Source organism: Natator depressus, chromosome 25, assembly GCF_965152275.1.
Source record: "Natator depressus isolate rNatDep1 chromosome 25, rNatDep2.hap1, whole genome shotgun sequence".
NCBI classification, from domain to species: domain Eukaryota; kingdom Metazoa; phylum Chordata; order Testudines; family Cheloniidae; genus Natator; species Natator depressus.
In genome coordinates this window covers 12,462,449-12,489,265 of record NC_134258.1, presented here as the reverse complement: position 1 = coordinate 12,489,265, position 26,817 = coordinate 12,462,449, and the positions used below count along the sequence as shown (strand labels likewise).

The window sequence follows — 26,817 nt, the reverse complement described above, 5'->3', positions numbered from 1 at the left end:
GCACTCTTCCCCCTCACAAAGAGCAAGCTTTACTTTATACACTCCAAACCAGCCAACTACATTAACTGACTGACAGAAAATAGCATCCACATCTCCCTGTTTCGCAGAATGTAAACAACACCCACAATTCGGTCCATTGGTTGGTCTTCAGCCTTGTAAACATACATTCCTTCCCCACTTGCTTGTAGCTGCAGGTTTCCCTCTGCCAGAGCTCACAGGTGAACCGGGATATCTATTCTAGGTCAAAGGGCATTTGAAGCTCATCTTACTCAGCATCAGCTGGGAGAGAGCATGGCTTGCAGTTCCAATGCAGAGGGATTAATTTTGTCTATTACATAGTGTAACAGCCATTTGATCCATATAGCTGTGAGCTTTATCAGTAAATATAATCCAATAATTTTATCCCTTTAAAATGGTTAAAATACATTTCAGAAATCTATAAGCTTTCACTGTAGACTAAAAAGAGTACATACTATTATGAACCCATTTCAAGGATATAGAAAACCCTACTGAAATCAATGCACTTTGTATACTAGAAGACACTAAGAAAAACATTTATAGTGAATATAATGTAGCTCATCTTACATGTTAGACATTTATGAGAGAACTCAGTCCTCACTGAATAAATACAAAATATTAAGTACTTTTAAAATACTAAAAACCTGAAGACAATCCAAATACAAATTTTTTGAGAAAGTAATTTGGAGAGTCTTTTGGATTATTTGCCTGTGGATTCTTTCTGGTCTTGATAATGCTTTTGGCACTTGTCTTTTTAAGGTTTGATTTGAATTTTGAAAACCTAAAACTAATGTCAATGAAAATGCAAACGCTCAGGAACAGAAGCAATGCACCGTGCTGCTGTAACAAGCTGGAACTTCAGCTCTGTCTCACAAGTATGCTCTAGCTGGGCAAAAATTTATGTACCTACTGACGGAGCATTTATGACTTACCAAACTACCACCCATTTAGACAGATTCAAGCAGAAACTCCTTTAGGCCTGGTCTATGCTAGGAAACTAACCAGTTGTAGACAATATCTATAAGCAGTACTGAAGTGAGTTTAACTCCCAGTGTAGAAAGGACAACACTGTTTTCAGCACTGTTACAGAAATTGTTACGCTTTCTGTAATGCGTGCTGAATGTGGTTTTGTCCTAAGACGACAGTTAAAGGAAGCCAGTTGCTGACCGCTGTTAGCTATGGATTACCTTGCAAGTACAGGCACTCAGAGAGCTGTGAGCTTGGAAGCAGTAAGTCAAACAAAAACCAGTTCCAGAGACTGTCCGAGGTACCCACCCTCCAATGCACCCTCCATTTTGAAAGATGTATCATGCCTTGAATATCTACATTCAATTACTTTGTTCAAGATTACATTCCAGCTGGAAAAGTTTATACGAACAATAGATTTGAAAAAAAGGCAAGATATATTTGCATGAAATTGTATTATGGAATAAAGAACCAATTAAGGCCAATAAGTAGGGATTCAGTTTTAAGGTAATGATATCATATACTGAAGAAAAATGTGAAGTCTGCTTCTTATTACTGTACTTACTATTAGCTTCTGCTTTTCTTTACAGTCAAAGTGCTTTAGATTTCTGAGACCTATAGAGAAACTTCATGGGGGAAGAAAAAAAAGAGGAACATAGTTAGTGCATACAGACAAGCTTAGATTCTCACCCCACATCCCCCCGAATCCTACATCTTTCTGCAGGTTAGGTTCCATAACTAGTTTAAGAATAGAATTTGTACTAGTTTTAATTCTTATGAGCTACCAGTTCATACTCAAGGAACTGTTTGATACTAAATTGGGTAAGGCACAAGACAACAGAACAACTGATTCAGGAGTGACATTGATGAGCTTTGAGGGAAACTATGTCCAGTGGTCTTCGGCTACAGAGATAAAGATGGTCACATGAAGACTGAAGTGCAAGTTTAAAGTTGCTTTGCAGACTTAAGCTAACCCATAAGGACAGTGTTACGAATTATACCTGATAGGACACACACACAACTGCTGCGAATTATACCTGGTAGGTCACGCACAGTTGAATCTAGGCTGAGGCACATAAACAAAGTCCACAACTGCAGAGTTCCCAAAAAACACCAAGTTTATTACGCTCGAGCGTGGTGCCCCCCTGCTAGCCAGGAGGGGACCCCGAATACAGATTATACAAAGGTTATATACCTCTTAGCAAAGCATGTTGCCCTCGTGCATCGGAAACCTTAGCCAATAAACAAACCCTTTTCTTATCTACCACCTATCCCTGCTTGGGTATGTTAATTACACAGCATGGTCCTAAAGCTATGCATCAGGATGGGAGGCCTCACATCAAAGGCCAGGAGATAGGGAGTTAGAGACAGACAAAGAACAGATACCGGGAGTCAAGGCAGGCTGGAGACAAGGAGGAGGATTTTCACAGGAATGCAGTATCTAAGAAACACTCCTCCTGGTGCATGATGTGCTTGCTTTTAGACAATGGTGGGCCCCAAACCAAAATGGAGTCACATGTGCTAACTTTTCCTTAACAACAGGCACATCCACCTTTACAAAACTGCACATGTTGAGTGTATGTATGATCTGCAACACACTGAACAAAAGTTTGATAAAACGCATGCACATTTTAAGGGGTGGGATGAGGAAGACCTCTCGAGGTTGCTGGCGGTTGTAACAGGATTCCGTGGTGGACATGCCATTAACAGCTAAGAGCTACTTTATGCCAACTCAAAACCAGAACGACTGGCTGCGCTGTGCTTCAGTACTAGCAGAAGGAATTCTGTTCGCATTGCCTCTGCTACCCTGGTTGCTAAGGCTCTTAGCACAATTTTAACAAATGTTAAGTGAAGTTCGGAAGCTAATCAACAAACTATACCCCTTCGCCGTCTTGCCGTTCATGCCCGCTTCTATCAGCCGCACATTTGCTTTTTTGTATTTCCGTGTCACTCTTTTTATCTGTTGAAAATATAAAGACAAGTTAACATCCTAGAAACCTGACTGCTTATAAAGCAAATCACATTATTTCCAGCTGCATTTTCATACGTTGCTCCACGTACCGTTGCAGAAAACGGACATTGAGAGTCAAGTTTAATCTCACAGGCAAACAAATAAAGCGAATAAAATTGGTACACTAAGAACAGCATGCGTGCACATGGCCGTGTTAGTGGCTTGATGATGCAATAAGGGAATAAATTCAAATAAAGTAAAACAAATTGCCGCACACTGGAAAAAAGCGAAGTAGCACGATCAAAACAAATTTACAGATTATAGACAAGAATATCTGATAATGTAGAGTTAATTCATCTTTGGATTCTACCTGTGAACACTGTATTATGATGTACATTAATCATTCTTCCCTATCCAGGACAGAGTAATGCGTGTTCACAGCCACAAGAGGGACCACTTTGCTGGCTGTTCTGACAGGTAGCAACATAATACAAAGCAATGAATAAGGAGGAACTCATGAGAGTTTACTACCTAATAGAATGGGTTTCAGTGGAGAATTTATTATGTATTACAAAGCTCTCTGAGTGATTATCACCTTCTACACTGGAATCTGTAGCAAGTGCTCTCTCTTTAGACACCAAAATTGCAGCTACACACTTCAACAAGCATGTCATCCTTAACATCTGTGTCTTACTTAAAAGGTGACTAATGGGTTCCCAGTGAGGTTTGAAAAGGAAAAATATTGGTCTTGTGCCCTTTTTTCTACTTTCTAGGGTTTAAAGATCGCATCAAGAGATTTCCCAAAAAAACATTTTTTGCCCCTGCTCGGTTTTTTACATCCAAAATACAGGTTCTCTCTACCCCAAAATATTATAGTGATTAGAGAATGAGGGAAGCATCACAAAAATCAAGACAGATGAGCAATTTAGCAAGGCACTGATTTTTAATCAGGGGCATAAAGCTTTGGGGCGTGGGTTGTTTTTCATTAAAAAATATTAAATTCAAATGCCTAATGAGCACTTTGAATCTATAAGAGACATTTTTTGTCCAAAACCCTGGTTTTTCAGTGGAACTAAGCACTAAGACATTTTAGATACTACCTTTCTCCACACACCCCCAAAAGATATTCTTCCAGCTAAACTAGAAAAGTCAAGACATTGAAGTTCCTGATATTTTAAAAGGTAAAAATCAAAAGAAAAGTAAAAACCTTTAAATGCCTTTTATGCATAAAAATCCTTCACAGTTCATTTAACCAGCTCAGATCTGCACCGCACACCTTGCCACGTGAAAGCAAAATCTATCCTGCTTTCAGGTAGCCATTGTTTTTAAATGTTGTTCAAAGTAACACACCACAGGGAGGAGTGCTGAGTGTTCTCAACTTATCCTGAAGTCAGTGAGGGCTGAAGATACTCAATACAGCCATACAGGATTTCAGAATCAGACCCTCGGATCCCATTTTCAAAAAATTAGTAAGATGCTGTTCTTACCACTGCTGGCCAATATGGATATCTTGGCAATTTGCACCAGACCAACATCCCTGGTTCAATTGAACATGGTTCTACAGCACAAAAATAAAAGTTAACTGGACTACATAATTAGACAAGTGTAATATTTACATAGCATCATTGATGTTCAAACAAGTAAAACGAGGTCCCTGAACTACAACCTCAAGTTACGCTAAGAAACAAGGGTCCCTTTGTGCTAGGCATTGTACACAATACATAAAATGACTGTCCCTGCCCCAGAGATCTTATAATCTCAGTATCTCCATTAGTCTCCTAGGAACACAGGAATTGCAAAACTGGATCAAACTCATGGTCCATCTAGTCCAGTGTCCTCTCCAACAGTGGCCAGTGCCAGATGCTTCAGAGGAACATGCAAGCAACCCTGCAGCCGGCAAATATGAAATAATCTGCCCTCCATGACAATCTCAATGCAATCCCAAATAGGTAGAGATTAGTGGCAGGTCTTAAGACAGACATTCTATTAGCATTAACTATAACAATCCTGGATAGTTTTGTTATCCAGATAAGTGCAATCCCTCTTGGGACCCTGGTAAGTTTTTTAGCCTCGACAACATTCTGTGGTAACAAGTTCCACAGTCTAATTATGTGTTCTGTGGGGAAAAAATCCTTTTATTGAAACTGAAATATAACAAATTCATATCCATTAGCTGTTCCCTTGTTCCTGTGTTATGAGACAAGGAGAACAGAAGCTCCTGAGCTAGTCTCTACACTATGTTATTACCATGTCCTTTTGTCATTATCCCCTTTTTAAGGTAAACCAGCCCAATCTTTTCCATCTCTATTTGTACAAGAGTTTTTTCCATGGCCTAATCATTCTCATCATCCTTCTTTTAACCCCTAATAAGGATATTGCTAGAATTAGTAAGATAGGGTAACAAGTACCACACACAGTATTCAAGAGGAGTGCGCACCACTGGTTTATATAATGGCATAATAATTTTTTGGAGCGTCCTCCAACATGGATCAGACAGAGAAAAAGATTTGGTGAAGGTGAATGAGGGAGCCAAAGAGACAAGGATAGAAGTTTTTGTGAACTATGCCTAGAGGGAAGCAAGAGTGGTGTGACAGGGTGCGAAGTGGATACTTCTAGTTCCATGTTGGGACTGGATAGCATACACATCCCCTGACATTCACCCACACCTGGAGTGAGAGGGGAGAAAGACAAGTCATCACATCATAGCGGCTCTTTCCAAAGACTACTGTAGTACTGGTAAAAGGAATTGACTGTCAGAGGCCTGAAGGAAACCCATGTTTCTGGGAGCAGAGACATAAGACAACATGACCTGAGGATATTCCTTTAAGAGGAGTTTGCATGCAGCTTCTAGAGCTGTGCATGAACATGCTGCCACACTCAAATGAACAAAATGACATTCACAGTTTCTAACAAGAACAAGTCTAATGAATAAAAACATTTATGTTTGTTACCAAGGTATTAGTAAACAAAGTCTAAATCATATTTAAGTCTTCAATGACTCTAAGGCTCACAGAAATAGTTACATTCTCTTCTTACCTTGACGTAAAAGAATACTAGGAAGTTCTTCATCTTCTTCCTCCTCATCTACCAAAGTTGTATCGAGAGAGATATCTCCTGGAGAGCTAAACTTCAAAGACAGATCAGAGGATTCCAATCCTGTAAGTGAAGTGAGAAGAATTGTTTTATCATAATTTTTTTCTGGTCGAGCGAGGTATCTTAATTTGAAAAATATCCCAATAGTATTTTGAATTACAGAGTTCACTACATCTATTAAGCTATGACAATTTGCCATTGTGCATTCTAACTTAAGCACACTGACAACTCCATTTGATTTTAATGGAGTTACTTCAAACTTACCCTGATGTAAAATCAGAATCTGGCCAGTGAATACAGAGTTAAGATCCTAAGAAATTAGGAAGAGGAGAGAAGCAGGACTTCTGTAAATAAGTGTCTGGAAACAATAAGGATCTTTAAAAAAAGAAGTGGGGTGGGGAAGAGACTTCTGCTAGGGTAGAATCCTTATGACTTAGAGAAAGGGAGAAAGTCAAAAGGTTGCATGGACTGTCTGAATTGAAGGAAACAATATAATACATTTTAGACAGACAAGCTAGTAGCAGTATTGAGTACTGGAGAAATAATTATTCAAATATAAAATGATACACACAAATTAGTTCACAAGTATTTAGCCATATTTTACAGGGTGGCTTGCCCTTGGGCTAGAGAGCCTGGGGCCAAACCAACCCTGATTACACAATGAGCCCTACCTGAGGGGAATAAGGCAATTCCATATGAAGGGCAGAAGGTGGCTGCAGTCAGGGGGAAGCTCAGAAGACTGCAGAGGAGCTCCTGCAGGGAAGACCCTGAGACCAAGGGAATTGCTTCAGCTAGGAAGAACTGGGAGTAGCCTGCAAAGGCAGAAGGGACTCTGACCGACCAGGGGAGTTTTGGCTGTAACCAGATAAAGGCTGGAGAGCAACTTTTGCATTTAGTTTTGAAACTTTAAGTTAATAAATTAAACCCTACAGAAGGCAGTGGTGACCAGACTGGAAAAACCTTGTGCGGAGTTGTTTGGGGATCCAAGAAGGGAAACTGAGGTGAGGGACTGCATGCTGGGCTGCCCTGAGGCCATAGGGGATGCGATGAAGTGGCTACTCGTCTGCATCATATGATTCCACTAAGCCACACAACAGGATCTACACAGATTAATCCATAAGTAAGAAGTTCAGTGTTGTCCCACACACTGGAAAAAAATAAGAATATATTTGTAGATATGGTACTAACCTGCTTCTTTGCACAGTATGAAAATAAAGAAAGCAGCAAGCAATGGCTTGGCTTTGACTAAGACTGAGTCTTTGAAAAAATGTAGTGGCAAGGAAGCATCTAAACACTTGTTACTAATTTCATTGACTTCGTAATTTGAAATAGAACAAATTAGCAAGAACAATTGACGCTCTTTAGAACAGTGAATTTGGGAAAAAAGGAAATCAAACAAGATACAAAAGAGCAGTAAGAGAGGCAAGGTGTGAAATTGACTGCTCAAAATACAAGTATTACCAAAGATTATCTGCCTCCTTATAACAATACACTTGTCAATGGATGTAGAAATTGTAGATATTCAAGTAGTAAAACATCAAGCTAAGGTCAAACGATGAAGGAGACTGAAGCCAAGAATTAACACTGGAGAATTACAGGAGGAATCAACAAGGCATTAAAATATAAGCTTGTGCAATTTTCACGTGAACTGTTCAGCGAAGGAACCAGAACCCCTAAAAAGTGCGCTAAGAAACTTATCAGTTATTATTAGAATGCTGAAGAGCAGGAAAAATCCTACCAATTAATGGAAGGTTTGCAAGTTTCCACTATATTTCTTAGTAACATTGAACTGCAAAATAGGCAGATAATAATCTGGCAGTGCACAAAAAGTTAAAACATTTAGTAAAGCGGAAATGATATGTTATGGGTACTGTAAAGACGCTCATTGTCCCCCCACACTAACATCTTGTTAGTAGAGAGAGCCAATGATTATACCACTGTATAAATGTTTCTCTAAACAAAAGCTCACTGTTGTAATGATTATTGTATAGAATATTTACATGGATAGGATTTGTAAAAACTTCCTAAATGAAGAGTTTAATAAAAAACAAAAATAAAATTTAGTAAATCACATCTAGTACTGGTAAATTGTTCTGTATCGTAACTCTCAACCCAAAGCATTGTTGGAATGCAGAAACTGTTGAACTGTCCATCTCACTGAGCAATTCTGAAATTTCCCAAACAGGGAAATATCTTCCTTCTAGCCAATATGACTGAACAGTTTCCACATCTAAATTTCAGGGAAACTATCTTTAAAAAAAAAAAAAAAAAAAAAAAAAAGGTCAGAGGGACTGGCCATGAGGGACTTTAGTATAAAATGAGTATTCAGAGAATCCCTTCCCCAAGATATTGCAACTTCCCACAAAAATAGATAAGCAATATTTGAAAATCAAATGACAAAAGTCCTAGTTCCCCCAATGAAATACTTTACCTTCTTCGTCTTCATCAAAATCAGGTAGCTGACAGTTTTTAGCTTTATTCACAGGACTGTGTGAAGTATCCTTATTCTCCTCTTTTTTAAACTCAGAAAGAGGGCTATCAGAATACTTTTTGTGTTTAGAAGCCCCAGATAAAGGTTCATAGCAACTTATGCATCCCCCTTTTCTGTGCAGAGGGGGAACTGCTGTAGTCCTTTGTTTCCAGCTAACACACTTTGAATTCACAGGCTTTTTGCTCCCATCTAACATTTTATATTTCCTCGCAGGAGCGTCTCTCTCTTCACTGATGTTACTCTCTAATTCAGGTGAGGTACTTGTAATAGAAAAATCCAGAAATCTCTTTTTGGGCAGACCCCTAACATTTGGCCTTGTTCCAGCAGATATTAACATAGTAGAATTGCAGAAAGCAGATACTGGGGTACTCTCTCTAACAAAAACATGTTCTGAATCATCTGGAAATTTAGTGCTAAGAGATGAGGGTTCGCCTGCATCTCTTGGTCTCTTTCTTCCTTTCTTACTTTTTTCATTCTCTTTTAGCAAAAGTGATGAGCTTTTTCCTGTTTTCGACTTTGGCAACAATTTGGATTTTCCTTTTTTCTGTTTAGTTAATGTTTTTGCTTTTGATTTAGATGTCTTGCAATGCTGGCCTTCTGACCTCCACGTGCTAGAAGAGTCCCCAGATTTAGATACTGAAGATTTTGTTCCATTTCCACACGTTTTAGCTGTCTCCTTGGAACTGAGCCGACATTTTCGTTTGGTTTTTTTTGTATCAGTTTGTGGGCTGGGTGTCTTTTGTTCCCTTTTTTTCTTCAAGGTCTCACCCCCTTCCAATTCTATTTTTGGGGGAGATATTGGACACCTAGTCACAGGAGGAGTTAATGAAGTTCTTATTTTCTTTTCTTTCTGGGCTGATCGAGTAGTTCGTCCCTCAACTGAAGGCCTTACTTGTTTTGAAGAGGCACTCAAAATATCTAGAGCGATTTTAAGAGCCTTGCGATACTTCAGTTCTTCCACAGCATGACTAGGTTTATTCCTCTGGTCTGTTGAAAGAGGCATGCAAGAAGTTATGACAACTTTTCCTTTGTGTATTAAAAATATGATGTACTGTTTTTATAGTACCTCTTGCACAGTGCATCATAGAATGCATGGCAAAAAGCACCATTAGTTTTAAAGGAAGACAGTAAGTAAATGCGAACAAAAAGGCTCATGTTTCTTGGATTACAAATCTGAAATAGACGCGTACAGGTTAAAAAACACATCCTGGCAAAGATTCTCTGTTATGTCTCCGACGGTGCAGCACGGAAAGCCTAGCACAGGGGAAGGAAAAGCAAAATTGAATAAAAGAGCATATAACTGAACTGCTACCAAAATGGTCATCAGATCATTTTCCACAAGCAGATTTGAGATGCCAACTAAATGAAGCAAGCTGGAAACCCATAAGGAAAATGATTCACAGGCATTAAGGCCAGTAGAGACCATTTACAATCTTCTAGTCTGATCTCCTGCGTAACAAAGGCCAAAGAACCTCGCTCAGTAAACTGTGCGTCAAGGCCACAACTTCTGATTAAACTTTATAGCATCTCTTTCCTAAAGATGCCCAGTCCTGATTTAAAGACTTCAGATTATGAAGACTCCACAACATCCCTAGGTAAGGTGTTCCAATGGTGAATTACACTCACAGTTAAAAACGTGCACCTTATTTCTTATCTGAATTTGTCTAGTTTCAGCTTCCAAACACTGGATCCAATTATGCCTTTTCCTGCTATACTAAAGTGCCCTTTACTGTCAGAAGTCTCTTCCCCATACCGGTATTGGTAGACTGATCAAATCACCTCAAAACTTCTCTTGGATAAACTAAATAGACTGAGGCCAGGTCAACACTTGCAAGGATTTGCCGGTATAGTGATACTGGTATACTACAGCAGCAAAGCACTCTTGCGTGGATGCAATTCATACGGGGAAAACTTTTTCCAGTATAAAACTTATACCACCCCTCCTAACAAAATAAGGTATACGAGCAAAAACTGCATCTACAGTAGGGGCTTTTGGCAGCAGAGCAACATCAGTCACACCTCATCAGACCCCTGACCGACATAGCTATGCTGGCAACAAGTTTCTAGCGTACATCTGGCCTGAACTTCAACTAGGAGACATCTTTTCGCGACATTGAGCCTGGAGACAGAAAAATGAAGCAGCTTTGCCCAAGGCAATATAGCAAATCAGTGGCAGAGCCATAATCAGAACTCAAGACCTGCTGACTCCCATTTGTCCTCATGCCTTTAAGAATAAAGTTTCCATATCTGTGTTGCTTCACACACCATTTCCAAATTACAAATAATTTAACATGGGAGTTGAGAGATCTATAGGTGACCTTCTTAAAAAATAACTGTTACATGGCTTACACAGAAGTCACTCAGAGTACAGATTGGTATCACATTACAGAGATGGCATATTTGGGGAACATCAGAGGTAGTTGTTTGTGATGTTTCATGTATCCACATGGAGACTGTTTTTGGAAGCCTCCCAAGGAAATGAATGAGTCAGGTATTTAGATACTCACCCACCCATTTCTTCCTTTTCTACCACCCATGTAAAGCATTAAAAACTTTAAAGTATCCCACCTAATTCAGAGGCAATGACTTTTATGCGCTCCTCCTTCAAAGGCTCCGTGTCCGTACAGTTCACATTAGTCCTGAAAATACAGTAAAATTGTCCTTGAGTCTTAAATTGGTAATGACATGACATTGCCTAAAGAAAACGAGACTTCTAAAACAATAAGAAATCAATACCTCTTCCTCAGAATTTTGAATAGCAGAAATCAACTGTCATATTGACAGAAAAACATTGCAACTTGCTGGTTAGCGTGGACTGTATGGACAATAATAAAATCAAGAGGTTGACTGGTAAGGTGGAATATATCAAGTCCACTATCTAAAATATTTCAATGATTACACGTATACTATACTGAAGTATAGTAATCAAAAAAGAAATTTTATCTTTTGCCTTCTGAAATACAAGGAGGGTTTGCTATTTTTAATGACCATGAAACAGGTTTCAAATCAAAGCCTAGAACAGTTTAAGAATGGCATGTTAGTACAGTTCAACAGTCATAAGATTTTATGCATTTAAAAACTGACAAAATTCTGGTTAGCCAACAAGACACTTCAGAAATCAATTAATCTTGTTTTAGAGACAGCTTCAAGAACCAATGATTACAGCATGTTTGCCATACATTTGCATTCTTAAATATAAGATGATTAATGACAAGGGTACTTAACTGTTCTTCCAGACCGAGTATTTCAACTTTGAAAGAGGCTGCTTTTGCTTTAGAAACAACTGGTCTTCTGGAAGTTCTGATTTTGCATAAAACCTAAATGAAGAAGGAAGTATCATTTTTACAGCCATGCACACAATGTTCATAAGAGTAAAGATGGCATATAGCATGCATCCCAAATGAAGGCATGAGGAGAAACTCAGAAAGCTATGCTGTAAGGAAGAGCCTTGTCCTAGCTATATCGGATATGGGATATGCAATGGAATCCATCTTAACATTAAGTATTCCCCCTCATCACATAATTTTTTATAACATTATTTGCATATCAAACTATTAACGGAACAGTACTACCTATGCACACTGACGTCCCTGAAGCCTTGGAAAGTACCACAATATCAATGTTAGCTTTTAGTCAAAACATGCAACATTGCCTGTAACTGTTTTTTTAAGGTTTCAGAGTAGCAGCCGTGTTAGTCTGTATTCGCAAAAAGAAAAGGAGTACTAGTGGCACCTTAGAGACTAACCAATTTATTTGAGCATAAGCTTTCGTGAGCTACAGCTCAATTCATCGGATGCATTCAGTGGAAAATACAGTGAGGAGATATATATACATAGAGAACATGAAAAAATGGGTGTTATCATACACACTGTAAGGAGAGTGATCACTTAAGATGAGCTATTACCAGCGGGGGGGGGGGGGGGGAAGGGAGAAGAGAACCTTTTGTAGTGATAATCAAGGTGGGCCATTTCCAGCAGTTAACAGGAATGTCCGAGGAGCAGTGGGGGGTGGGGTGGGAAATAAACATGGGGAAATAGTTTTACTTTGTGTAATGACCCATCCACTCCCAGTCTCTATTCAAGCCTAAATTAATTGTATCCAGTTTGCAAATTAATTCCAATTCAGCAGTCTCTTGTTGGAGTCTGTTTTTTAAGTCTTTTTGTTGTAATATTGTGACCTTTAGGTCTGAAATCGAGTGACCAGAGAGATTGAAGTGTTCTCTGACTGGTTTATGAATGTTATAATTCTTGACATCTGATTTGTGTCTAAAGTTTATATATTTACTTGGATCTGCTATAAAAAAGTCACAATTGATTAGAAGATGCCATATCACTCCATGGAAACAAACATTCCATGATTGTTGTAAGAGGCTATTTTAAGAAAACTAATTGTACACAAGACGGAGATAGAAGAGATTCTATTCAATCAAGTCTGTCCCCTAGCAGGATATAACCTTTAACAGAGCCAAAAGGCTACAGATATTCATGTTTCTACTCTAAAGACGTTTTTCTATTCTTGTTATTTCTCACACTTGCTGACCTGAAAATAGACAGCCAATTTGCTTTCCAACCTGCCTAGACAATCTGAAACATTTTCAAACAAAAATAGTATGTGTTTACGTCAGCATGGAAAGAAATTTTAGCTATGCCACAGAGAAAATTGCCCTCCCACAACTAACTCATGGAAATGCAAGAGACTTGGATTGGCCAGTGAAACTAACTGAGTTTAAGAACATCAATAAATGTACTTGCTTTCTTTGATGATTTAGAATATTTTGTTACATTATTTTAGTCTGATCTTTTCTGAAGCAGATCAACACAAAAGGTGTGCTCTATATTCATGGTGCCAACTTCTCTACCAGATTGTCCCAAATCTCATTTTGTTTTGCTTCATGCTGTCGAATGAAATCTAAAGTGAATAGTTCTGGAGCATCTTGTGAATAAAAGAAACCATTTCACAGAATACGGTTGCTAATGTAACAGTGCTGTTATTCCTTTCCCCCTACCCTTGCCTATGTCCAATGAAACTTTAAATAGACAACGTGCAAAACAAATTTTGTATGTATGTTGGTATTTAAATCACATTCACTCTGGTGGCATCTTAGTGTCTTTATTTTGGCACATACACAGTTCCTGCAAAACTTGATATAACAGGAGCAAACACACAGCAAAGTAGATTAACTATGCTTGGAACAAATTAAGATCTCTCTTGTTGAATATAAGTTAAGAACGATATATTTGATGAGTATCCTTCTTATTGTTATATCCAAATCTACTAAAATACAGGGAACCAATAAAGATCTCTAGTTTTCCTAAAAAAAGCTACCCATTTGCACTAGGAAATATAAAACATTATTTGTAAATTCATATTACGATGCTTTTATGGTAATTGAAATCTAAATAAATTCAAATTACAAAACTCCTAGTTTACTAACAAAACAAGCATCTTACAATAAAAACATAACTGTGCACAAGGGACCTTTTCCATTAAGAACTCCCTTCTAGTCCATGTGGCTTGTGTTTCAAAATAGCAAGTACAATGTTTTGGGTGAGTAATGCTCTTTCTTGTTGCCTTGCAGAAGAAACAGGGAACAGTCAGTGAAAAATTAGTATAAAGGAGGTTAACATGTACTGGAAAAAAATTATGCAAAGGAAGTGAAAAGGAGTTGAGGAAAAGACAGACAAATTATAAAGGAAATAACAGGGATGAAGAACATGGCACAGATAAGTACATCCTTATCTTGTGTTAAGCTACCTCCCAGGAATGATAAGAAATTAAGGAGAAAAGTTGGAGAATTAAACTGGGAACACGCTTATGAATACATTTAACAAAATGAACTGACACAAAAGTATCAGTTGTTTAAGCTGGGAAGTGGAAAGTAAAGTGATACTTTACATCAAGCAGACGTTACTGACTTTACATTAGGTTAATATAAAAGTTATCTTCCCTCAATAAAAGGATTTTTTAAAGTATGACAGGGAATGAGGCTGCATCTCCACAATAAGCGGGGAAACCCTCTGTCTTATCTATTAAAGCTTACATTTGGCTTCAACTCCTTGCCATCCTCCAGATTAAAAGCCTCTGGCAAACATTCAAGACAAATCTGCTGACAGTCTAAGCAACTCTTAACTAGAAACACTTCCCTAGTTGCCTCTTTGCCATCATATCAAACAAACTACTTTTCTTCATTTCAAAGTCTGTCCTGATCTATCCACACTCTACCTGCCATCTCTCATTCAGTACTAAAGTAGACTCCCGCCTCTGCTTGGCCCATGAGGCCAATTTCCATCGCCCATTTGCTAAATTTTCAAACAAGCACCTTCACGCTTCTGCTGACGCTTCCCCTCATGCTTGGGAGAAGCTCCCTATAAATATTTGCAAAACTAACTCATTTTCCTTCAAAACTCTCCTTTGTTGTGAGGAAAAAAAAAAAAGCTGACAACAGTAGGCTGCTGGTGTGCTAAGATCACTGCCTATCATGTGGACAGATACTGTCTTGTTGCTTCCTTGTATGCCCCCATCTGTCTGTATCCATCTGTTCTCATTTTATACTTAGATTGTAAATTGTGTGGAGCAGGAGGCTCTGTTTGTGCATCATCTAATATAATGGGTCCATATACATTAGTCCAGGACTGAGGTTCCTAGATGCTACCAAAACACAAATCATCAACCTCATGTTTACTTGGAAATCATAATTTCTAAATAAGATTTGTCCCTGTCAATAATTCCAATTTTTTTGGCCTAGGTAATTCATTTCTGGTGTTGTCTCCAAATAGGAAATTTCAAATAGAATAAGTTGCTTGGCTTTTGAGCACATATCACATGACGCATCCCTCTCCCACACTCCCTACCTTTTTCTGATATCTTGAAGAGGGTGGGAGGAAACCTCCAAAAAGTTTCTCCTCATTCCTATACCTATTTAAATGGTACCATAATGCTCTCACCTTTGCTGGCCATAGACGGTTCTTCCATTTGCACAGGATATATTCTTGATCGGTCATGACTGTGCTTCATGTAGGATAAGCAAGGTAACTACTGCCAGGCTCAGTGTATTCTGAAACAAAAATGATATTACATGGATCTCTAAGTGTAACAGTCTTTTAACAACTCAATTTACCTTATGAAATAAGAGTTATGCAATATCTCAAAACAATTTAATACTACATAATTATTGCTTATTTAATATTATAAATTTCTGTTAATTTCTCCCATATTGTTTTGTACATACACATCCCAGCATTATCAAGGATAGCTATTAATATTAATGCACAAAGTGAAAATCATTCTAGTCTAGTGCAACACACCACCAATGTGTTTCAGGTTGCTAGAGTGGTCCTGTTGTATTGAGAAATTAGTGAATAAAGTGAACCTGCAGATGAGAATAAAATAATGATATTCAATTATCATTGCAGTCCAGTGCATGCCAGAGGGGACTAATGTACCCGTCTAGTTTGCCCGCTGAGCTAGTTGGAAAGGATAGAATATTCAATTTTTACCAAATTCTGATAACCAGTGTTTCTACAGTATCAGAGGGGGAGCCGTGTTAGTGTGGATCTGTAAAAGCGGCAATGAGTCCTGTGGCACCTTATAGACTAACAGACATATTGGAGCATAAGCTTTCGTGGGTGAATGAATCCCCACTTCATCGGATGCTCCAATACATCTGTTAGTCTATAAGGTGCTACAGGACTCTGCCAATGTTTCTACAAAATACCCAAACAGTCTAATTTATAGCATTGCAAAGTAAGCGCTTCCCAGGTTTATCTAGGTGATTTGTCACATCCTGTAACTTATCCCAAACTTGGCTACCCTTTTTGAGGCTTATTTAGAGAACGTGAATTTTTCAGATTCCGAATGTTTTACATGTTTGTTAGAGACCTGAAAAATTCGATGAATTACATATTAAGAGCCAAAAAAGTTTCATGTACTTACAAGGCTGAAGACTTAATTTACATGAAGTCTTGTTGTTTGGTCCTACATATGAAAGGTTAAGTGAAAAGTAAAGTATAATTTTTACATTTAAATACAGTACTTAAAAGAGACCATACTTGTCACCTTGTTTGCATTAGGACAAACACTTATGATTGTAATATGATATATTTACAAATAACTTTTTCCCTCCCTTGTATTTTGCATTTCTTCAGACAATTTTGTACTTTGAATACAGATTACATCCCATTTCCTACCTCTCAAACACAGACACATTGCTAGTGCTCAATAAATAACTTTGTTTTAGCAAGAATACTAAAAACATCATAAAGGTATAAATTATAATTGCTACATAAGTGATGTCAGTGCAGAAATACTACCCTACGTTTAGTTCCCAGAACGGTCCACTTTAGTCCCTAGCTCAGAAAGATCAATACATGCCCACTTACTAGTTTATTCAGCTTACTTTAGTTTTGTTGTACTCGAGCTAAATTGAACACACTCCAAAAACCTGCAGTGGGCGATGTCCCAGAAAAAGTTTCATTCCACCAGTCAACAAAAGTATACCTCATCAGCGGCAGATGGGCTCGTGCAAAAAGAGGGACCAGGACAGTATCTGGGACCCCAAAAACTTGAGCAATCACGAGTTCCAAGACAGAAGAGACAGGCCAGCCTGCTCAAGTGCAGCAGTCCCCGCTCTGCCCCCAAGTGCCAACCCACCCCACAAAAACTACCGTGGAAAAGTGGGCGCAGAGGCAAAAGTCCCACAGCTCGGGGGGGGGGGGAGGGCTATGGGGGGGGGAAAACAAGAGGGGGGGCCCTTTAAAGTCTCACACACACACCCCTGGAGAGAAAGGGCTGGTCTGTCTTGTACACACAGCCCAGCCCCCTCTTAACAGGAAGAGGGGCGCCCCCCACCCCGAGATCACCCTTGTGGGGGTCAGGGCAGGGGGGTGAGGAACCCAGCGGGGGGGGGGTCCCACACGCCCCCTCTGAGGAGAGCTGAGTAGTTTGAGCCACCCGCCCTACAGAAGGGTCCCAGCCCCCAATTCCTCAGGAGCCCCCTATGGGGGGGGGGGAGACCCCGCGGGTGGGGGGGGAGAATGGGGGTGTACAGGCCCCCCGAGGAGGGCTGAGCTGTCTGAGCCATCAGGAGATCCCATGCTAAGGGGAGAGCCCAAGTGCCGCCACCCCCCCCCCCGAACCTGGGGAACCCCCCGATGACCAACCCGCACGCGCAGACCCCCCCCCCGTTACCTCAGAGCTCTACGCACGCAGCCGCCCAGTCAGAGGAGACCCAGCCCCGCCCCCTTCGCTCACCGCGCGTACACAAGAGCAGGACCCGGCCCTCCGGCCCCTTCCGCCGTACCTAGCCTCGACCTGGCTCCGCCCCAACGGCGGCTCCGCGCGCCAGCCCCGGCCCCGCCCACCGCGCGCCGCCCAGGCGGCCGCCTTGACTCCCGCTCATGCGCACAAGTTGTAACTTTGTCAGCCTCGCGCAAGCGGGCCAGGGGGCGGGGGAGCGCGGGCGGCCAATCAGAAGGCGGTCTCCGCCCCTCCCCACCGGCACGAGGCTTGGCGGGGTCCGCCAAGTGGGTGACGTGAATGATGCGGGCGGTCAGCACGTCGGGACGTGAGGCAGCCGCTTCAGGCGGTATCGCGGGGTGGCCCTAGCGTGGGGATTGGGTGCTGTGGTGACATCATGAGGTGACGTAGAAACCTGAGGGCGTGATCTCCACGTGTCCCGACCTGACCCAAGGAAATATGCTGTGCGGATCCTGACAGCTGGTTGAAATGGACACTCTCCTGGTCAGTTTCATGCCTCCCCATGGAATAGTCTCATGAAACTGACACAATTCTTGTCAGTTTCATGCCTTTCCTCCCCCCAGATTCATGAAACCTGCACAATCCTGGTCAGTTTCATGCCTACCCCCCCCCATAGACTCATGACATGGACACACTCCTGGTCAGTTTCATGCCTACCCCCCCCCCATAGACTCATGACATGGACACACTCCTGGTCAGTTTCATGCCTACCCCCCCATAGACTCATGACATGGACACACTCCTGGTCAGTTTCGTGCCTCCCCTCCATAGACTCATGAAATGGACACACTCCTGGTCAGTTTCATACCTTTCCTCCCCACCCATAGACTCATGAAACCTGCACAATCGTGGTCAGTTTCATGCCTCCCCCTCCATAGACTCATGAAACTGACCAGATTGGTCTTTTTTTTTTCACAATTGAGGTGGGGGGCCAGGAAACTGACAAGAATCATGTCAATTTCAGCCAGACTTTTCCAGGGTCCCTGGCTGGGAAACAGCTCTGACATGCAGACTGCCCCAGTGATCCTGGAAACCCATCCCAGGACTTCCAGGCTGCCAGCTCCATGTCAGGGAGCTTGGAATCCCTGGGGTCCTTGACCCAGTGGCAGCCTATGTAGTGGGGGTGCCCTGGAGTTGCAGACCTTGGAAGCCCAAGCTCTCCAGGCAAGCTGGCAGGATTCCATCAGAATTCTGCTTCTGGCTTATTGGAAGTGCATCAAACCCAATACGTTCCCACAGAACATTTCAGGTTAGACAAATCAACATTTTCCTGACTAGCTCTAGTCATTAACAGACTATAGCCAGAAGTCCAGGCTACTCTTGCTGAGAGCAGCACAAGGGCCCAACCCACTAACCAACCCTTAGGCTTGCATTGTGTAATCATGCCCCAGCTGGAACTTGAGCTAGTACTTTTTCTACTTAACTACATCCTTTGCAATCTTCACAGAATCCACTTTCTTTATTCCCAGTTTTGGAAAAATATCTTTTACAATCCTCAAAAGCATCAATCAGAGCCAACTACCAAACAAGTCAAGTGGGGCAGAGGGAGGCGTGAGTGAGTTTGTGTGTGTTGCTCTATTTTAGTTTGAGACACTCCGGGAAAAACAAAAGGCCATGGGCTACCATGGGCCTTTGACGTTTACACTGTTTTTGTTTTATTGGTTGTTTGTTTTTGTTGTGAGTTCCTAAACAGTTTAATGTCTGAACTCACTAGGCATGCTCTAATTCCAGCAGAGGTAACCTTGGAGTGGATGAGTGGTTTATAAACCTGTGTTTAAAGAGTTCAGAATGTTCACTCCATCCAGCAGTGGGATTTAATAGAAATCTATAAGTGTGTTATAGTATGAAAAAAACAAACAAAAGATAGCCTAGGGAGCCATTGCTTTGTCAAGCCTAAGTCAGTGGAGTGGTGTTATAGGTCTGCTGGTCTCCAGATATTAGAGAGGCAAGATGGGTGAGGTAATCTCTCTTACTGAACCAACTTCTATTGGTGAAAGAGGCAAGCTTTCAAGCTTACATAGGGCTCTTCTTCAGGTCTGGGCCTAAAGTCATACATTTTGGGGCAGTCTCAAGAGGATGACAGCCTAGAACAGGGGTAGTCAATAGGTGGACCCAGACCACCAGACATTTTTAACAGACCCCCAAATCTTTTTATTTACTTGTTATCATTATTGTTATTTTTATTATTATTGTCTCTTTCGTCTGGACCTTGACTATACTTTGCAGGCTTAACTTGGTCCACTTAGACAATAGATGGCCTACTTGGAAGGGCAGATTCTTATTACACTAAGGAGCCTTCATGTAAAGGAAAATTAGGCTAAGAATCTTGTCCCTTTATCTTCTAGTCAAACAGAAGCCAGGCAAGAGAAGCCCTTAAAAACCTAGGCCCTAGATGTAGTATTCAGTTTCCTGAAGCCTGAAAGTCAGTTATGTGAAGGTGGATTCAGGCAACCATGTAAAAACGAGATCAGTTGAGAATTATTTGTCCCTATCAGATGAGCAACACAATCCCCTAACCTTCCCCTCTGTCTGACAGCTCAACAGTAAACACAAAGGATCCATGTGTTGTAATGATTAATATTTATTGATACTTTTATAAATACCGATAACACTGAAAATGTTAACACTTAATTGAATTAGTAAATTATTATTAAAACACATATCTACAGATCAAAGCTGTATGTTCTAGTTAGGTTTATTCCAGGGAGTACATTTTTCTCTACCTTTAAACTATCATTATTTACAGAATAATTCTTTTTTGAAATGACAAATTTTTTTTTTTGCGTCGTATTTTCCCTTGGATTCCTTCTATTGTTGCAATATCCCTTGTTATTCAGTGTTCTCAGCCTATCAATTTTTTTTTTTGTAGTTCATCCTGCAAAATAAAGAGCGCCCTCAACTGCCATTGAAGTCAACCCAGCAGTTATTTAGCAATTTACTGGGTTGGACCCTAAGCTTTATGGGCTATGTTGCCGTGAATGCTTGAGCCTTCAGGGTGCACTAGGCACTCTGGTCTTAATCTGTAAAACATTTAAGCTTGTGCTTAACTTTAAGCATTTGTGGCCCCATTGAAGTCCAATTAAGCAAAGCAACATTTAAAGGTGAAGTCCTCACCCCACTAAAATCAATGGCAAAACTCCCATTGACTTTGATGAGGAGACGATTTAATCTGAAGAATTTTGCAAGATCAGTGCCAGTGTGTTCAGCACTCTGTGAAATCAAGCCCTACATGCATTAAAAAAAAGCCCTGTTCTCCTTTCAGATTCCATCACTGATCTCACCTTAACAATATGATCTGCATTAATCATATCCCATCTAAGAAATAAATGTTAATTAGAGGAGTACTTCTCTAGCCTAGAACTAGTATACTTTTCCAATCAGTAAAACTCTTGAACTTAATCTCTCCCCACTACATTTTTTGTTTCACATCAAAATGCTCCATACACAAATAAAAAAAATTCCCTTATAAACCCTTATGTATAATCTTTCCAATTTCTACTTGTGCTGTGAATAAATCTGAAAATCATTTGACTGTTTTATAGTTCTGACTTGCTCTCTGTCCCCTTTTAGATTTTGCATCAGCAACACTAAATGCTTAGGCTAAATGTAAATGTAAGTTTTATTTGTGAGCCCTTAGTTATCAGATTCCGAACTGTACATACAAAGTATCAAAAATGAACCTTATTTACACATTTCAATCTCTTTCAGTTGAGATTTTCTGCCAGGAGACCATTGTTGCACACATTGGGCCAGCTCCTCAGTGGTGTAAATCAGTGTAGCTCCATTAACTTAAATGGAGCTATGCCAGTTTACAAGTTTTGAGACTGGATCTGTAGGGAGCGATCTGACTGAATGACAGCTCATAGTCCCAAACAGGTTACATACAGTATTTCTAAAACGGCTTTTCACTGACTTGATGCCTCTGAATGGTTATCCAGCAGTACGGTGATAATTGCACCAAAAAAAGCTAACTGGGATTTTTCCCAAATACTCTATCAATTGATTTCAATAACCTTAAAAAACCCAAAACAACATTATGCTGCACAAAGACATTGTCTTCAACGCAAGATACCCAGAAACAACAGCACTTCTTGCCTGTTACAAACAAAGTCTTAGGATGCTCAGTCGAAATATTTGCATTGTTCATCATTAGAATTGTGTAAATTGTGGCTTAGAAAGCAAATGCAAAGGTTGGAATAGCCAATGGCCTCTGCTGTTAAGAACCATGTGATCTGCATTGTTGTCTGTAGCACAAGACTGAACTTCTTAAAAGCAACTGAAACTGGAGTGTAATTGAAGCACAAATTAAACAGGGCAAGCACTATTTCTTTGAATGGCATCAAATGTCTAGGTCCAGATGTGTCTGCCAACCCTAACTAAAATATCCCACGGTTGGACCTTGAAGATTTAACAATGATAATAATAGAGATAACATAGATTCACCGTCTTCCCTCATTAAATATACCTAAGAGGATTATTTACATTAAATTACAAAACAAGTCATGAAGATAACATAATTTCTTTTGTAGGGAAGGTAAAAATGCCCATATCTGCTGTTTGCTCCTCTTTCATATGCCATAGACAAGGTGGCCATGAACGATTTGTTGGAAGTCCAACTTGCCAACTTTGGTTTGCTAGGTTGGTCCATATAGACACCCACATACACAGCCACCCGTTACAATTGTACTAGATACAGGACATTAAATAAGGATGCATCACATGAGAGACCAAGTGCTTATCAAAGCACACCTACTACATGCTATGTATTATTCAGAGTCCCAGTTTCCAATAATTTCCCAGATGCTCCTCCCTTTGCTGGGTCTCCCTCTGCCTACTCCTCTCCATATGGCTGTGGCCAAGAGTCGTGGGATATTGTTTAGTTAAAGTTGTTAAGAGCCAGCAGCCATATTTATAACATTAACTTTCACAGCTGGCCCCATTAAAGACAACCTTGGGAGCTGCAGGGCAATCACTTTGGAAAGCTTCCAGGTTCTCTGCCTTTGCCGAGGGACCTGTTGCGCTGGATTCGGGGTGGCTGGGCACGGAAGAGCTATCAGGATTGTCTTGGAGACAGGAGTTCTCAGCTGCCTGGGCCAGGCACGATTCTTTGGTACCTTCGTGAGTACGTCCATTTCTGGAGCTGTCATGATGCCCGTGGTTACCTAGACGGCTAGAAGCGACTACAGCTTTCATTGCAGCCTATTTAAAAACAAACATGAGGAGTAAATGAACAGCAGTGGTGCAAGGATGCATTTCAGAGATTTGCTACTTGGATGTAAGTTCAGAAACACTCTGATGCTACAAGAAATGGCTGTAATGGTTCCCAGGCCTGTGTTGATAAAATAAAAAGCCCTCGACAAAATAACCTTGGTTCTTCGATAGGGCCAGTGGGATGAAGAGACAAGGGCACATGGAAATGGAAATAAAAATATATATATTTCCATATGTGCTATGCTTCTTGGTTCTAAGAAAGGATAATGAATAGCTTAGATCAGAGACCAATGTATTCTTACAAGAAATCAAATCATATTAGGCCAACCGGAGGGATTTCTTTTAGTTTAATTGTATTAACATTTTCCAATCAAACGTATTTTATATTGTATTAAAGTGTATCCCTAGGCCCCAACCCTGCAAAACTTAATGCGTATGTAAGTTCAAAGTCAATTTGGACTACCCATCTGGGTAATGTTACAAGCATGAATCTTCGCAGGATTGAGGCCCTAATGTGCATCTGTAAGTAATAAAAATAAATACAATGAAAAGACTTACAACGTTTTCATTAGTAAAAGTGGTTTTAAAAAAGTAAACTGTTCATTTTAATTCCTAGAGTGAATTTAGTGTCAGAGAAAGGTTCTGGAGCGACAGCCCTGGGTAGACAGAGGACTTCAGTCTGTATAGAACAGATGGAACATGGTCAGTATCAGTTTCCCCAGTGTAAGTCCAGATTTGGAGACATACCCTCCCCTCCAGAAGAAAGAGATCAGTTTCCATGGGCCATTCATTCCTTGGTATCTGGGCTAACAAGGGGGCCAATTATTGTTGTGGCAACATCCATCCACTAGGGCTGGACTGAGACTTCTGGTTTGTTTCACACAGGCCACCAAAGAGACACCAGCTTGCAATGACTTTGAGACAGATTTGAAGTGATGCCATAGGCTATGTCTCCAGAGTCCAAAAAGGTGTGTTTTCACACCGTGTTAGCCATTGCAACGTAAAATCCCAGTGAAGACAGAGCACAGGCAGGTTTTAGCTCAGCGTAGCTAGCAGAGGCCAAACACTGGACCCCTCACCTGGGGTTTATTCCAACTAGCCACATCAAGGTAGAAACTACCTGTGCCTGGTCCCCCCCAGAATTTTACGCTGTGATAGCTAACGATGTAACAACAGCCCTGGTTTTGCAGTGGAAACATAGCTTCGGGCGCAAAAAGCTTCATATCCTTTTACCAGTTCCCTGAGCCAACCAGTCCCCCACCAAACTGTAACATTTTAATTAATGTTTGTCTACACGTGGAGTTATTCTGGAATAGCTCTTGGGCTGCATATTCATACCCTATCGTAATCCACATCAGCTTGAAAGTGTAGACAAATCTCAAGTGTTTCTTAACTAAAACCACTGCATTCTGAAGAGCTGACGATAGCAGATCTGGTTAGCAGTGACCATTTGTACAGTCTATGTAGAAAGGAAATAAGAAATATTCCAGAATGATTAACAGCAAGGCTCTGTAACGTTACCTTCAGTTTCCGCCGGGCATTAAACTCTTGCAGTTTCTTTTGTGTGCTATCCATATGAGCAAATTTAGCTGCTTTGCCCGTGACCCAGGGGTGTTCCAGTGCTTGATGTACTGTTAGCCTCTTCTGTGGGTCCAAGACTATCAGTTTTTGAACCTGCAGCCAGATTTCAAACAAGTAAGTTTAAATATGTTTGTTCAAAAGGAACTGGAAATTTATCATTAATGTCATCCGCAGTCCAGTGATAGGGAGTGCAATTACAAGGGCATGCATCTTCTTGCTGTAGGGCACAGAATGAACCCCAGCATGAGTCAAGAAGAATTTATCCCATTGTAGAGTATAGCAAAAGTAAGCATATCATAGGAACAGTTTAGGTCTTCCTATAAAGCACTGAGCACTGTCAGAGGCCCCAATTCACAAATCACATGCTTGGTGCTTTCCTGAATTGGGGCCAGACACAGGAAAGAAAATTAAGATGGACCATTCGTCTGTTTTGGTTTGGCAAATCCTGTATTTTTTACAAATGGATTGATCGTAAAGCATTTTAATATTATCAGTTGATGGTGGATGATAATGATTCATAGATACTGCTGATCTGAATGGTTTTAATTTATATTTTGTTGCTGGAAACAGTGAGAGTTTTAACTTTAGATTGATTTCTGTCATCTTTTACTGTTATTTTATAAGGCTCATCCATTTTTGTCTTTCCTTTTGGCTATCAATTGTACTTTGTGAGATTGGAAAGACTGCTAAATGGAGTCACTTATGTACTTTTCAAGACATTAGTACTTCAATATTGCACTTCAGAAGGATTGCTCTGCAAATCTGGTTTGTATTATTATTAAATATTATTATTATTGAATAACAGCTATAACATAATAGAGAGCGTTTCACCCAGAGATCTCAATATGTTTAACAAAGCATCGCCCCCCTCATTTTGCAGATGGGGCACAGAGAGATTTGTGCAAGGTCTCACAACAAGTGAATAGCAGAGCCGTGGATAGGACCGGCTGAGGGTAAGAGGGCTATTGTCCCAAAATCAGGCTACACAGAACTGAAACCACTGAGTTCAATATCTCATAGGGAACCTCAGGGTGTATGGCAAGGACACTTAGACTGAGGGCAAAGCACAGTCGTAGTGATTTTTATTAAGATCAATAATAAAGCCAGAAAAGCTCCAAACCACGTAAAAGAGATATTAATAACACAGTATTGGGGAATATCTGTGGTATAATTCTTTGCATATGCTCTTAGACTTGCAGACTTGCACCCTTCCTTGAGGACCTGATGGTAAGAGACAAAGGGCTAGCCCTGTCTCTGGCATGCCGACCGAGTCCAGTGGTCCTCAATGCCAAGATTGGTGGCAGATAACAATAGAGCGGAAGGGTCCAGTGATGGAAGGCTAACCCCCTCCACCTGGTGGTTTGCCCTATTATAGGGCCAGCGCACGATCATGAAGGTTCATTTCAATGCTCATGTCCAAATCTAACTTCCTCACCCTGGTAATACCTGGGGTGCACTTATCCTATAGGTTAACATATGCATACACAGTAATGTCATTTAACTCATTATCATACATCTCACTTATTGCTCAAGAAAATTTGTAGTTAAACATCTGCCAACAATGCTATCCTAAAACATCCAAGCCCAGTATCACTTCAGTATTTGTGCAGTGGGATGGTACAATTAGGTTCCAACTCCTGCTGTTGAGCAAGCTATTCCTACTTCCCCAAATCTAAGGGTGACTGTCAGGCCATTTAACTATGAGTCACAGGCCTACTATACTGGACTATACTGATGGGAACTTGCTTAAGCTAATGTCTTCCAGGACACAGGTCTGTATGTTCCTTGCATTACAGCTGAATATACTAAAGGCTAAGCTAGCCCTATGGGCTACAGTATAGAAGAGTCACACACACAAAATAAAATAAAATAAAATAAAATAAAATAAATAAATAAAAATCACACTCTGAAGCGACACTCTACCAGTAAAAGTTTCTGGTGTAAACCTAGCCTTACAAAATTCTTCCCTGACAAGAAGCCAAGCTATCCCCTCATGTTACCTACAATACTGAGGTCATAATTTCTTCCATGTCATGACATCTACATCTGTGGCCTTGGGTAACTTACCAAGTCCTTGGCATTGAGGGAGACTTCATCCCACCAAGGGGAAACAAACTCATAGTCACAGTTCAGTATCCTGCTGTACATGTACTGGTCCCCTCTTGGATCAAAAAATGGTTCAAACCCACAAAGCCTGAAAACACAGTGGGATAAAATTAAGAAAAGGGAATTTGAGGCTACATACAAGCAG

The 26,817-nt window shown here is 40.5% G+C and overlaps 2 protein-coding genes across 4 annotated transcripts in view; both read right to left on the bottom strand.

Moving 5' to 3' along the window:
- The window catches only part of PWWP3A (PWWP domain containing 3A, DNA repair factor), a 28,167-nt gene extending 10,336 nt beyond the window's left edge, over positions 1-17,831 (bottom strand). Inside the window, exons 1-10 of one of the 3 annotated variants that reach the window (XM_074939471.1) lie at positions 17,769-17,831; positions 16,452-16,493; positions 15,464-15,573; positions 11,745-11,836; positions 11,088-11,158; positions 8,460-9,506; positions 5,972-6,091; positions 4,423-4,493; positions 2,865-2,944; positions 1,550-1,610 (exon numbers count right to left, since the gene is read on the bottom strand). In XM_074939471.1, coding sequence (XP_074795572.1) covers positions 1,550-1,610; positions 2,865-2,944; positions 4,423-4,493; positions 5,972-6,091; positions 8,460-9,506; positions 11,088-11,158; positions 11,745-11,836; positions 15,464-15,520 — 1,599 coding nt within the window. In that variant the 5' untranslated portion in view covers positions 15,521-15,573; positions 16,452-16,493; positions 17,769-17,831. Of the gene's footprint in view, positions 1-1,549; positions 1,611-2,864; positions 2,945-4,422; positions 4,494-5,971; positions 6,092-8,459; positions 9,507-11,087; positions 11,159-11,744; positions 11,837-15,463; positions 15,574-16,451; positions 16,494-17,705 lie in introns of all 3 variants that reach the window. The other 2 variants (XM_074939469.1, XM_074939470.1) reach the window with 2 other exon arrangements.
- Positions 17,832-20,443: 2,612 nt separating this feature from the next.
- Positions 20,444-26,817, bottom strand: part of LOC141977656 (calcium/calmodulin-dependent protein kinase type IV-like) — a 44,932-nt gene continuing 38,558 nt past the window's right edge. The window contains exons 9-11 of the mRNA XM_074939202.1: positions 26,634-26,760; positions 24,507-24,659; positions 20,444-22,973 (exon numbers count right to left, since the gene is read on the bottom strand). Of these exons, the coding sequence (XP_074795303.1) occupies positions 22,692-22,973; positions 24,507-24,659; positions 26,634-26,760 (562 nt within the window). The 3' untranslated portion in view covers positions 20,444-22,691. The remainder of the gene's footprint in view (positions 22,974-24,506; positions 24,660-26,633; positions 26,761-26,817) is intronic.